We start from the raw sequence: 13,869 nt of genomic DNA on the forward strand, positions 1-13,869 counted from the left end.
GGCAAAACAGGGTCATGTTCATTAGGCACCAAGTGGGGTAAAACAGACTGAAACACGGAGGGACTGCATGAACTTGTCCAATAAGACATGCTTGTTTTCAGTTGCAAAACAATCTACTACGGTATGCGGTTCTGTGTACTAATGCATGCATCCAGGTTTACCCTGTTATTGCACATGGAGACCACTAGGGGGTAGTGCTGTGCTCACCTCCACTGTCTTCTTGCCGGGGTGGCCCTCCTTCAGCATCTTGTCTCCAGTGGCCTGGATGTCGTTGACCTTTTTCTCTCTCAGCTCCAGCTCACGCATCAGACCCTTCCGAATGAAGATGAGCTATCAATGAGCTATCAACAGCCTTATGAACACTACTCCAGAGTTTGGAAATACTGTATGATCTATTCAATCTTTTTCTATGCTTCAGAAAATTTGCATTTGAGCAACCAGGCTGTCTTAACAGCATTTCTGATATATTTGTCAAGTTATGTATATGGGTTTCTGGGTGGGCGGTTAGACCTACCGAGTAGTTGTCTTTCTTGGCAGTCATGTTGGTGTTGCGGTCACTCCAGTCGTAGTTGACCTCCTCCTCCTCTTTGTCGTTGAGCCACATCAGCTCCTTGGTTGCCGCGCTGACGAACACATAGAGCGAGTCCAGGTTACGCAGACGAGACTTGGAGGAGTTCTGGGAGAGAGCGGTGAAAGAGGGAAGATACAGATTAAATGACATACTGTATGTGTACATTTATGAGAATACAATTATTACCAATCCGGGTGGTAGTTGACCATAACAGCATCTTCACCCAAAAATATGACATTTAACCCAAAAGAATGCTTCTGAAGAAAGATCTTACCAGCAGCTTGGCATACTGAAGGTCCAGTTTGCCCAGGTATTGACTGTATGTCCCCTTACTGACTGGGGATAGCTGGGTCTGAGGGACACAAGAGACACACAGGCAACATCAATGTAATGTCACAGTCAGATAGAGAGGATCTAGCACTTGAGGTTGGTAACGAACGTATGCAATGTCTCCATTCCCTCGGATCAAATACAAAAGATATGGAAATATACGGAGAGTCTATGAAACAAAGTTATTATAACACCCCACTAAAACATATTTCACCTTTGCCCCCTTAAGGTCTAGTACCTCGTCAGCCTTGGCCCGTTCGATCTTGGCGCGGAAGTCCTCCACGGTCTGGTGCAGGCCCCGGTGGCTGCCCAGCTGAGACTCCACGGTGGGCAGGTCCGAGCCCCACTCGGCCTCGTCAATCCGCCTCTGACTCTCCTCCACCCAGGTCAGCAGGTCCTGGGCGTAGCGCAGGGTCACCTCGTCCATCTCAGGACGCGCCCTGGTGGAGGGCTGCTGGATGGACTGGATCATCTGTGACTTGAGGCGCAGGTTATAATCGGTGCGCAGGTTCACAAGACGCTCGTGAAGGCGGTATACCCTGTGGGAACGACACGCATTCGACAGGTAAGTGTTCTGTCCTGTAACACATTTTCTTCGGTTACATGACTATGGTTACACAACAAGCTTAGGTTTCAATTATGACTAGAGGGGGAGGGGATATCATTTATCATTTAGAGAAAATTGTTTCTATCCTCACAAAGCAAATCGTTGTAATCGATCAGTGTATATAATAGAATAGAATCAAATAGAAAATAGATACTTTATTATCCATTTTGTGACGGCCAACACACCTGCGGTACATCTGCTCGGACTGCAGGTGGCGTCCATCTTTGAGCAGCTGCACGTCGTTGAAGAGCAGGCGGATCATGCCGTCTGCCTTGTCCAGGTCCCGCTCCATCTCGGCAGTGTGCTGAGCCGGCTTCCCTGCACTCAGGAGACGGATGTCCTAGAGGGAGGAGGGCATACCAATATTAATGTCATTAACCTATGAGCTTTCGAGAGACAGAAGGTAAAGGGTTTCTATGGTTGACAGACAAGTAATGCTTCCTCCACTTGGAGGATTTCATGGCTTGTCAAAATTTGTTGGAGATAGTTAAGATCTTCCTTTTGTTCTGTGAGACTGTACTTATCCAGCCCACCTCATGCTGTTGTGTGACAGGAGAGGGAATACCGTTCTGATTGGATGACTGGACACATTGGTTTTGAATGAGGTAGTAAACAGACAGCTAATGATTTTCTAACTGGAGCATATGACTCCAGTTAGACAATCACTGGCCTATAGCAACTTTACATAATTGAGGACAATGGTTGTCCTTAGTTTGTCCCAGTCCCAGCCTCAGTCCCAGCCTCAGTCCCAGCCTCCTCCTCACTGTACAGTCCAAGACTCACCGTCTGCAGCAGGGTCTCCAGCTGGTTGAGCTGCTCCTCACACACACCTGACTCCATCTGGACTTTACTGACAATCCTCTGTAGTCTCTCCAGCCTGAGGGAAGATCATTTTACCTTTATTTAACTAGGCAAGTCAGTTAAGAACAATTTCTTATTTTCAATGACTGCCTAGGAACAGTAGGTTAACTGCCTTGTTCAGGGGCAGAATGACCGATTTTTACTTTGTCAGCTCGGAAATTCGATCTTGCAACCGTTTCGGTTACAAGTCCAACGCTCTAACCACTAGGCTACCTGCCGCCCCAGAAGAGGAGCATTAACACCGATCTGGACAAAACACTGACCTGGTATAGAATTTCACTTCTGTACAATGCTAAAAGTGAACAAATCAATAGAAAAACAAACAAACAAAAACGTTTTATGTATCAAGTATCAAATATAACATATTCCTTGCTTGGCCACAGCTAAAACCGTCATAACATAGTAACACAATTACCCACAACAGCACAATCACTGAAAGTCCAGAACAAGACACTTACAGCCTCTTTGAATGCAGCAGGTACTCTACTCTACAAGGGTCCGTCACAAATGCCATACTCTTGTCCCTATGCTCTCCCTTCTAAAGTCCCAGGTAGAGAGGTGGCTCTTCTTAACACAGCCCCATCGCGTCATGGGAATTCTCTCCCGTCTTGGCAGGGACAACACATTTCTGCTGCGCTTGTTCAGCCATTCCTCATCCCAGTTCATGAATAAGGCTGCCCAGATAGAGCACAGCCCAGTCTGGTGAACTTAGTTGAAACTAGCAAACGAGAACTGCCCATTATACTGAACGTGGACCCAGCAAACAAGGCTGTCTCATGACAGTGGACCAGCCCATTTCAAGACGACTTGCAACACAACACCACTCCAGCCATCTAGCCTTATGATATTGATAATATTGGTATTTGATGTCTTCTGACAGGTAATCAGATCTGATTAGGTTACGAGAATGCATTTTCTAAAAAATAAAAAATCGCTCTGTACAAGACTTGGCCCCTGTGAACAGAGGATGTCTTTCTTTGCAATCCCTTCATTGCAGAGGGAAAACATGATTCAATCACAACATCTGGATACGGAGTCTCCGAAATAGGGGAGATGGGTAATATAATTACTGTGCGTTACTTAGCTTCAGATGTTGTTCTTGCAGTGGTTTAAACGGCACATGTAACTAACAAGGAAATGGTCCGATAGAATTGTCTCGAGAAGAATCCATCCGTCACTTTCTGTGGTTTTTATATGAATCATGAATCATCCGCTGTAAGTAAGTTGCACTCATCAACGGTCTGATATTCTAAATCGACGCTCTGTGGCGCTACTTAAATCAAAGAAACTAGTGGAAACGTCCATCTAAAGTCAAGGACGCATGAAGTCATCCCCGAAGAGCTTAGAGAAATCAGGCAGGACAGTGTCCGAGCCCCTACGGCATCATAGATAGCAAACCTTGGGTGTGCCAATGGCATTACTGTTCCAGAGGAACTGACTGTAGACAAACCAGCCTAAACAAGGCCCCAGAGCAGTGCAACCAAGGAAAACTGGGTTTAATCGACTAATGGAGTTAGTTATCCAGGATTCTCTCACACAGACCAACGAATCAATGACCGGTATTGTGTCGAACAATAACATATTCTTCCCATTTTGCAACATGAAGACCGATTCTTTTCTAACAAAACAGGCAGAAACTAACAAGGTCACTTGAAGAGAGTAGATATATACTAAACAAAAATATAAACGCAACAAGCAACAGTTTAATTGATTTTACTGAGTTACAGTTCATATGAGGAAATCAGTCAATTGAAATAATAAATCCATTAGGCCCTAATCTATGGATTTCACATGACTGAGAGTACAGATACGCATTAGTTGGTCACAGATACCTTTAAAAAAAATGGACCTTACGATAGGCCTTATGATATTTTTGTGCATTCAAACTGCCATCACTAAAATGCAATTGTGTTCGTCGTCCGCAGCTTATGCCTGCCCACACCATAACCCCAACACCCCCATGGGGCACTCTGTTCACAACGTTGATATCAGAAAACCGCTCACCCACACGGCACCATACACGTGGTCTGCAGTTGTGAGGCCGGTAGGACGCACTGCCAAATTCTCTAAAATTACGTTGGAGGCGGCTTATGATAAAGAAAGGAACATTAAATTCTCTGGCAACATTCATTAATTCATGAAGTCAGCATACCAATTGAACACTCCCTCAAAACTTTAGACATCTGTGGTATTGAGATTTGTGACAAAACTGCACATTTTAGAGTGCCATTTTATTGTCCCCAGCACAAGGTGCACCTGTGTAATGATCATGGCGTTTAATCAGATTCGTAATATACCACACCTGTCAGGTGGATGGGTTATCTTGGCATCACCACTAACAGGGATATAAACTAATTTGTGCACATTTGAGATAAATACACTTTGTGTGCATATAGAACATTTCTGGGATCTTTTATTTCAGCTCATGAAACATGGCACCAAGACTTTACATGTTGCGTTTATATTTTTCGTTCAGTGTAGATCCAGATGAGGATTGATGGAATCGTGGAATTCGTGGAAGAATATGGCCAGACATTGATATGCACCACACAGCTTTACTCACTCACCTCTCAAACTCTATCCTGAGCAGTCGTTCTCTCTCTAGGATGGACACGTGCAGACGGCCCCATTCCTTCTCCACATCAATGGGATGGTAGCCTGGAGGGACCTTGACCTGACCAGCATGCACTGCACTCTGTAGAGGGGGTGGTGTAAAATAATAAGTGTTATCTATCTATATCAATTTGTCAAAAAACTGACTAGAGTATAATGGAATGGGATCCACTAGAGTCGAGTACAATTGAATACAATAGAATAGAATTAATCGAATAGACTAGAATGCAAACAGAATAGAAAATAATAGAATAGAAGCTCTGTGCATGGCTAACCTCAAAGGACTGATAGATGAGTTTGGAACGGTGCTTGTCGGCCTCCTTTGCAGGCAGTTCTGTCTCTTTGAACTTCAAGAACTGACGCCACAGGATCTGAAAGAGAGAGACAGAATGAAGGAGAACATTTTCCCAGCGTTCTCGAATGAACGGTCACAAGGGGGACATTTTTGTATATATATAAAAAATAAAATAATGTGCAGTGAAATGCGTTGTTTTACAGGGTCAGCTATAGTAGTACGGCATCCCTGGAGCTAATTAGTGTTAAGTGCCTTGCTCAAGGACACGTCCGCAGATTTTCACATTGTCGGCTCAGGTATTCAAACCAGCGACCTTTCGGGTTCCTGGCCCAACGCTCTAACCGCAAGCTACCTTACTAGCTAGTGAATCAATCCATCCTACTCTTGCTTCCTCTTTAAACGCTACATAACACTAAAGAGGGTTGAGGACAATTCTATTTCAAGACACTCCATTCAGAAAGTAAACCGAAATTCCATTTGAAATGGAATTGACCCCAACCACGACAGCAGTACAAACTGCTTCCATTGACTCTAGTCTAGGTGATGATTCTGATTTGCTAAAGCGGTGAAGTGTAAAACTACAGCTCTTGATGAGTTAGTTGACATGTTTACATTCTAACCGTGGGAGTTACTTGAGGACGGATTGTAACCTTGTAGCTTTATAACATGTTCCAATGTCCTTAATTCACATACATACACACACACAGAGCGTGACCTTTTCAATTGGCCATTCAAAAAATGGGATTATCTAAATCCAATATGCACTAAAGTGGTTAACCCCGATTATTTTGACACCTTCTCAAACAAAGACGCACGCTAGCAAAGATAAGGGCTGTTGAGAAGAACACATAGAAAAGTCAGATGCCTTTATTAGAAGACACAGATGGCGTATAAACACAAATAGAAACAAATAGGAGACTTCACGAGATACTGCTTATGCCTGTATTTTGGGAACCATTTTCTAGGAAAAGAGATCTTGGAACTAGACCACCTTGAAGCACAATATACCCAGCCTTGTACCGCTCATTCTGATCATGCCATTACATCGGATGAAAAGGAGGTGGGACCATTATAATAGGGGTTCGAGTTGATAAAGGAAATTGGACACAGAAGTGAGCCCTCCTCTGTTTTACTGTACAATTCCTATGTATGTACTGTACAAGATTTGGAAACGGATTACAGCAACTGGTAGGTTCGTGAATATTATATACATTATCCAATAGGAGAATTTAGCTGACCGAGCCTTTATCTGACAGTCCCTTTTTGTCTCCACAGAGGAAGTTGCAGTCACGCAAACGTTTTACGACTCAGAGCTGGCCAGGGAATGGGGAGGGGCAGTACGGAAGATTCCACTGAGGTTGAGGTAGAATAATGTTTGCCTTCGGGTCTGCTTTCCTCAGCTCCGGCGCCATCCACCCAGATGTCACACGATGCCCGCAATCTCTAGGCTGGACACACGCTGTAAGTGCTCCGGTTGATGTGGTATCGAACGGCAGAGCTACCCGCTTGGTCATAATGGCTTAACTATTTAGCGGCCACACGTCTCAGGAGTGCGTGGCTTCTGTTGATGCACGTGCGCATACATATCAGTAAGAGCTCAGAGAAACGAATCTCCAGAACGATTTGATCATCTAAGGCATCTCTGAATAGGCTTATGGTAACCGAAAATAAATGAAGGTGTGTGTGTGGAGAAATGTAATAAACATAATTCACAGCAATACAAAAAAATGCCTTAGCTACAGACCCCGATATATAGACACAGAAACACATACAGTATATTCAGTATCCAAGCTCCAGTATACATATGTCTAGTAATAGTACTTTATATGACCAGCAGCAAGTAGCATTCCAATCCCACTCACAACAGCGCTACTAGTAACTGTCCAGGTAGGAGACTCACCTCTATCTCCTCATAGCTGCCTGGGAACCTCCTCTCGCCGAAGATAACGACATGGTGGCTTATCCACTGTCGAATGATAGTGACCAGCTCATAGTACTCCGTCCAGCGCAGCTCCAGCTCCTGTAACACAGACACAGCAGAAAACAGCAGACAATAACAGGGTTTAACAACAGACAGCAAGAGCCTTCTCCTGGAGAGCCATGATAATTTGCCTGCTCACACACCACCCTCACTCAATTAGGTGTCAACAGAGAGAGAGAGAAAGTATGTTTATGTGCAATAAACAAAGGTTCCCTCCTTTACTCACTTTCATTATAAGTTTAGTTATCATTGGAGAACAAATGGCACACTAAAATCTGTTTTGGCAATACACCATTTTGCTTTTCCAACATGGCTCTTCTGTGTGCTGGGATCATGCTGTGGTGTGAGAGGGTGTTTATTGGGTAGAAGGTTCTTTGAGGTAAACACAGAAGGTTGCTAAGTTCCTGCAGCTCCATTAACGATCACAGGATTTCCTCTGTGGTTCCAAACTGAAGTGACTCTGGACGTCAGCGTTTTAAACAAAACAAATGACATGTTCTGACTGACTGTCACAAGCCTGTGTAATCCTGGGGGGGGGGTCCTCGGAATTCACTCTCATTGAAAGTAGGATGGATTGCAATAACAGTGGCTTAGCGTGCCCCTTTTTGAATGTATCAATCTGAGTCTCGGACATAAGATATGTCCAGTTAGTGAGTATATCAGGTTTAGGGACAATCTTGTAGAAAATAATTGAAGTGATCAGAGATCAGTGGAGGTCAGAAATACACTCACGTTAGCCTGGATTCCATCCTGGACATCCCGGGGCATGGCATCATACAGGGACGACACGTAGGTGATGATGGACTTCTCATCAGGGTGCGGCACGTCAACATCTGGGAAAATAATTGTGTGTTTATAGATTTTTTTTCACAGCAAAAGAGGAATGGAGACTCTGCAAATACCAAAAACGGAATTAAGTACTTTGAGGTTCATTGTATAACAAAACATTCAGTGTACCCAGTCATTATTTGGTGTGTGAAGATGATTGTAAACATTAGTTATACACTTAGATCATGTTCATGGTGGATTTGGAGAAAGGGGGGGGTATGGATTATATTTCCAAGCTCTTCGTGTTCCATCTGGAGTCTCTCACGCCTGACTCTTCCTCCGTTAAATATCAAAAGTACAAAGCTAGGTGGTACGTGGGCGGAGAACTTGCGGTGCATTCGCTAGGAACAAAACAGAAGCAAACCACGAAAATGGGGAGGGAATTTGCCGAATAGAAACTATTGTTTGCGTTGGAAGAAAACGTTTTCCGTTGCGAAACATTTTGATACAGTGTGCACTTGTGATTCCACCCCTGGTGCGGAGGTCAGCCATGTACTGGAGGATCTCTGTGCAGTCTTACCCTCTGGATCCAACAGGCGTGTCACGCCCAGGTCTGTCTCTGCCACGTTGAAGGCGTACTCCAGGTTCTGCACGTTGGTCTGGCGGTACACCTTACTCATGTCAATGAGTCTAGGCCTGAGGAGACAGAACCATGGGACATCTGTCACGATTGGTGTAAAGGCAGTATAGGCAGTTGAGGAGGGTATAAGGACTGGCCGGGTAGATACTGATAATTCATACCTACATATCACTTGTCCTAAAAAAAAAATGTTTTTAAATGGCACGTCTGTATGTCATAAATCTGCAGTGAACACCTGCCTCCCCTGAGGTGCTTGGCATCTATATATGAACGGAATGTTACATGGGGCTGCAGCAGACAACCAGGGCAGACATATTTCAAATTAGATAAACACCTACACTCGCTCCCCGTTACACTCATCTGCACCACGGAGAGGATAGTAAGTGAACAGAAAATACCCATAAAGGAAACATTAAAATCATGCTGTTACTCAAATTCAAATCTTAACCAATTGAAACATAACATAAAAATAAAAAAAAATCGGTAACAAAAATTCCCTCTCTAATTCATTTTTTATTGCATCCATTAAGTAAAAATGTCACCGTTTAGAGCTCATTCTATATTTTATGGCACAGTATACTCATTCTCTCTTTACAATACGCTCACATTATTCTGATATACTCAAGACAAATAAGAGAGAAGCTTAGAGCAGATCCGTACAGCGATTTGACGTGATAGGTGGAGCGGACAGCGTAGTAGTCCCCAGGGCTTGGGGCTGATTCCTGGCACCGCACCTCCCTAAGAGAGAGCTGCTTCCGTGGCCTGGGGGGCCTCCCTTCTACCCTACTGGGGCTGACCAGCCTCCCCTCCCCTCCCTGGAGGCTGTGAGGGCTCCAGTCATGTCCCAGCCCTGTCCCCTGGCCCAGCTCATGGTCCTCTGAGTGGGAGTCGCAGCTGGAGTGGGCCACTGAGCTGTGGGAGCCCTGGCCTGAGTCGCAGGAGGAGCCTTCTGAGAGGATATCGTCACACTGCATGACCACACGGTCTTCCAATGAGCTGACCAAGCCCGTGACCCTGCTGGACGACCTGCCAGTCCTCTTCCTGGACTTCAAGGACAGCTTCCTCTTCAGATTCGACATCATGGTGCCTTCTGGGAGTTGTAGTCTCCCCAAAACGGAGAGCTAGCTGGCTAGATGTTTCGTACTCTTCCAGTGGCAAGTGAAAAACGTTGCACTTAACAGTGAGCTTCCAATTCCAAAAGGCTTGCTGCTCCAATCATTTTAACCAGCTTCCTTGTGATGGTTTGGCGTTTGCTCAGGAGACAGCCGGGTCCAGGTCTGCAGAATGTGCAGGTTTAATCCCACCCGACGTCTTCAAAAAGACACGATCTTCATGTTGAGGTCACAACGAGTGCTCAACCCTCTCCGTGAGACAAGAAACATCTCGGTACCACTAGGAGACTAACTGCTGTCATCCCCTCCTGACCTGACCTCCCAACCTCAGCCCTGTCTGTCCAAAACAGCTCCCCGATATCAACTGTAACTTTCACCAGTCCAATGTAAGGTCCTTGGTTCCCAGGGTGACAACAACATTCAATCGTCCAAATAAGTGTTTTAAAAAAAAAGTGCCGCAAATTGGTGGATAGTGCCGACTGTAGGCTGTGCAAAAAGTAACTCTGCGGTGTTCGCCGTTTGAGTAGGAGTGTTACAGTGACACACTTCTCTCCTTATGAAAATCAGCTAGTAGACTGCCTTAGGTGACACTCACAACTTAAAAAGTGTTCTCTCTATCTCTCTCTCTCTCGCTCTCTGTTAGAGAGAGCAGGGTGTAGCTCAACTTTGCAGGTACACGCACAGCTTTGATAGAACCTGCCCTGTGGGCCTCTCTTTCTTCCTTCCTTTAGTGCCACACCTTGCTGGGTATTTACCCAGATTTCCCTCATCACATGTCCCTCTTTCAGTCGCTCTCATAATTCATTCAGACTCCCTGGGGATGTGCAGGGTGCTGCTTTCATTACATGTTATGTGCTGGAAAACACTATTATTTACAGATAATGTGGCTGTCTCTGTGACTTTTTAGGCCTCCGCCTAAACTTTGAGAGACCACAGACATGTCTCCACTCATCCACTCTCATATTCATGTCTACATGTAACTGTATGCTTCAACAGTGACTAAAGCAGCTCCGAGGCCATTGTAATACTAACAGAAGGACTGAGAACTCATCTAGTCACTCCTCTAGTCCAGGGCTCCCTAAAAAAAGGATTCCTATACATTTTTTTAACCTTTATTTAACTAGGCAAGTCAGTTAAGAATAAATTCTTATTTTCAATGACGGCCTAGGAACAGTGGGTAAACTGCCTGTTCAGGGGCAGAACAACAGGTCAGCTCGGGGATATGAACTTGCAACCTTTCGGTTACTAGTCCAACGCTCTAACCACTAGGCTACCCTGCTGCACAGGGAAAGAATAAGTAATAAGTGAAAGGATAAGTAAACAAACCCATCTTTCCCAATTCTATACCACCCAGGTGCCTCAGACAGCACCCTCTCCACCTGAACGTATATTAGTGAGTCTAATAACATAATAATAACAGCATACACAGTAAGTGCTCAAATCAGTGCCGGTACCTGTATCCATCTGGCACAACACCCACCTGTGGTATTCCAAGCCCAGGGCACTGACAAGTTCAAAGGAATGTCTTATTAGAGCTGCCTGAAACCTGTACGATCAGGTACGGCCAGGAGAGGAGATTGAACAACTACAGAGTTAGAATGAAAATTTAATTTACCTCAGGACTAGTCAGAACTGAGAAATAAACACTAAGTGGACACACAAACCTATTTTATAAGAAATGGAAAACCTTTCTCTCTTTTGTTGAAACTAGTGTCTGATTGATTTATGTACCTGATAGTTTACATTTGTACTAAATATACACTACGTTACCAAAATTACGTGGACACTTGTTCGTCAGACAGCTCATTCCAAAATCATGGACATTAATATGGAGTTGGTCCCCCCTTTGCTGCTATAACAGCCCCCACTCTTCTGGGAAGGCTTTCCACAAGATTATGGAACATTGCTGTGGGGACTTGCTTCCATTCAGCCACAAGACCATTAGTGAGGTCAGGCACTGATGTTGGGCGATTAGGCCTGGCTCACAGTATGTGTTCCAATTCATCCCAGAGGTGTTCGATGGGATTGAGATCAGGGCCCTGTGCAGGCCAGCCAAATTTGTCCACACCGATCGACAAACCATTTTTGTATGTACTTCGCTTTGTGCACGGTGGTTTTGTCATGCTGAAACAGGAAGGGGACTTCCCCAAAATGTTGCCACAAAGTTGGAAGCACAAAATCGTCTAGAATGTCATTGTATGCTGTAGCGTTAACATTTCCCTTCACTGAAACTAAGGGGCCTAGCCCGAACCATGAAAAACAGCCCCAGACCATTATGCCTCCTCCACCAAACTTTACAGTTGGTACTATGCATTGGGGCAGGTAGCGTTCTCCTGGCATCCGCCAAACCCAGATTCGTCCGTCGGACTGCCAGATGGTGAAGCGTGATTCATCACTCCAAAGAACGCGGTTCCACTGTTCCAGAGTCCAATGGCGGCGAGCTTTACACCTCTCCAGTCGATGCTTTGCATTGTGCATGGTGATCTTAGGCTTGTGTGCGGCTGCTCGGCCATGGAAAACCATTTTATGAAGGTCCTGACGAACAGTTCTTGGGCATATGTTGCTTCCAGAGGCCGTTTGGAACTTGGTAGTAAGTGTTGAAACCGAGGACAGACGATTTTTACATGCTACACGCTTTAGCACCCCGCGATCCCGTTCTGTGAGCTTGTGTGGCCTACCACTTCACAGCTGAGCTGTTGTTGCTCCTAGACGTTTCCACTTCAGAATAAAAACACTTACAATTGACCGGGGCAGCTCTAGCAGGGCAGAAATTTGACGAACTGACTTGGAAAAGTAACCTGGTGTCAACCAGGTTAAGAGTCACTGAGCTCTTCAGTAAGGCCATTCTACTGCCAATGTTTGTCTATGGAGATTGCATGGCGGTGTGCTTGATTTTATACACCTATCAGCAACGGGTGTGGCTGAAATATCCAAATTCACTAATTTGACAAGGTGTCCACATACCTTTGTAGATGTACAGTTGAAGTCGGAAGTTTACATACACCTTAGCCAAATACACTTAGTTTTTCACAATTCCTGACATTTAGTCCTAGTAACAATTCTGTCTTAGGTCAGTTAGGATAACCACTTTATTTTAAGAATGTGAAATGTCAGAATAATAGCAGAGAGAATGATTTATTTATTTATTTTTTTTTCACATTCCCAGTGAATTTTGGCCCATTCCTACTGACAGAGCTGGTGTACCCGAGTCAAGTTTGTAGGCTTCCTTGCTCGCACACGCTTTTTCAGTTCTGCCTACATATTTATGGGACTGAGGTCAGGGCTTTAAGCCATTTTGCCACAACATCTGAAGTATGCTTGTGGTAATTGTTCATTTGGAAGACCCATATGCAACCAAGCATTAACTTTCTGATCGATGTTTTGAGATGTTGCTTCAATATATCCACATAATATTCCTCCTCATGAAGCCATCTATTTTGTGAAGTGCACCAGTCCCTCCTGCAGCAAAGCACCCCTACAACATGATGCTGTCGGGCTTCATGGTTGGGATGGTGTTCTTCGGCTTGCACGCCTCCCCCTTTTTCTTTCACACATAACGATGGTCATTATGGCCAAATCATCTTCATCTCTAGGAGACAGAACGCGTCTCCTTCCTGAGCGGCATGACGGCTGCGTGGTCCCATGGTGCTTATACTTACACTTGTACATACAGTGCCTTGCGAAAGTATTCGGCCCCCTTGAACTTTGCAACCTTTTGCCACATTTCAGGCTTCAAACATAAAGATATAAAACTGTATTTTTTTGTGAAGAATCAACAACAAGTGGGACACAATCAGGAAGTGGAACGACATTTATTGGATATTTCAAACTTTTTTAACAAATCAAAAACTGAAAAATTGGGCGTGCAAAATTATTCAGCCCCCTTAAGTTAATACTTTGTAGCGCCACCTTTTGCTGTGATTACAGCTGTAAGTCGCTTGGGGTATGTCTCTATCAGTTTTGCACATCGAGAGACTGAAATTTTTTCCCATTCCTCCTTGCAAAACAGCTCGAGCTCAGTGAGGTTGGATGGAGAGCATTTGTAAACAGCAGTTTTCAGTTCTTTCCACAGATTCTCGATTGGATTCAGG

The 13,869-nt window shown here is 44.6% G+C and overlaps 1 protein-coding gene across 13 annotated transcripts in view; it reads right to left on the reverse strand.

Moving 5' to 3' along the window:
• Nucleotides 1-13,869, reverse strand: part of LOC139367021 (plectin b) — a 171,546-nt gene that overhangs the window by 22,641 nt on the left and 135,036 nt on the right. For all 13 annotated transcript variants that reach the window (XM_071104956.1, XM_071104967.1, XM_071104986.1 and 10 more), the window contains 11 exons: nt 8,607-8,722; nt 7,991-8,091; nt 7,178-7,297; nt 5,258-5,353; nt 4,937-5,064; nt 2,292-2,385; nt 1,694-1,848; nt 1,140-1,440; nt 846-923; nt 515-676; nt 208-312 (listed from right to left, as the gene is read on the reverse strand). In XM_071104956.1, the coding sequence (XP_070961057.1) occupies nt 208-312; nt 515-676; nt 846-923; nt 1,140-1,440; nt 1,694-1,848; nt 2,292-2,385; nt 4,937-5,064; nt 5,258-5,353; nt 7,178-7,297; nt 7,991-8,091; nt 8,607-8,722 (1,456 nt within the window). The remainder of the gene's footprint in view (nt 1-207; nt 313-514; nt 677-845; nt 924-1,139; nt 1,441-1,693; nt 1,849-2,291; nt 2,386-4,936; nt 5,065-5,257; nt 5,354-7,177; nt 7,298-7,990; nt 8,092-8,606; nt 8,723-13,869) is intronic.

This window comes from Oncorhynchus clarkii, chromosome 2 (genome assembly GCF_045791955.1).
Source record: "Oncorhynchus clarkii lewisi isolate Uvic-CL-2024 chromosome 2, UVic_Ocla_1.0, whole genome shotgun sequence".
Lineage (NCBI taxonomy): Eukaryota > Metazoa > Chordata > Actinopteri > Salmoniformes > Salmonidae > Oncorhynchus > Oncorhynchus clarkii.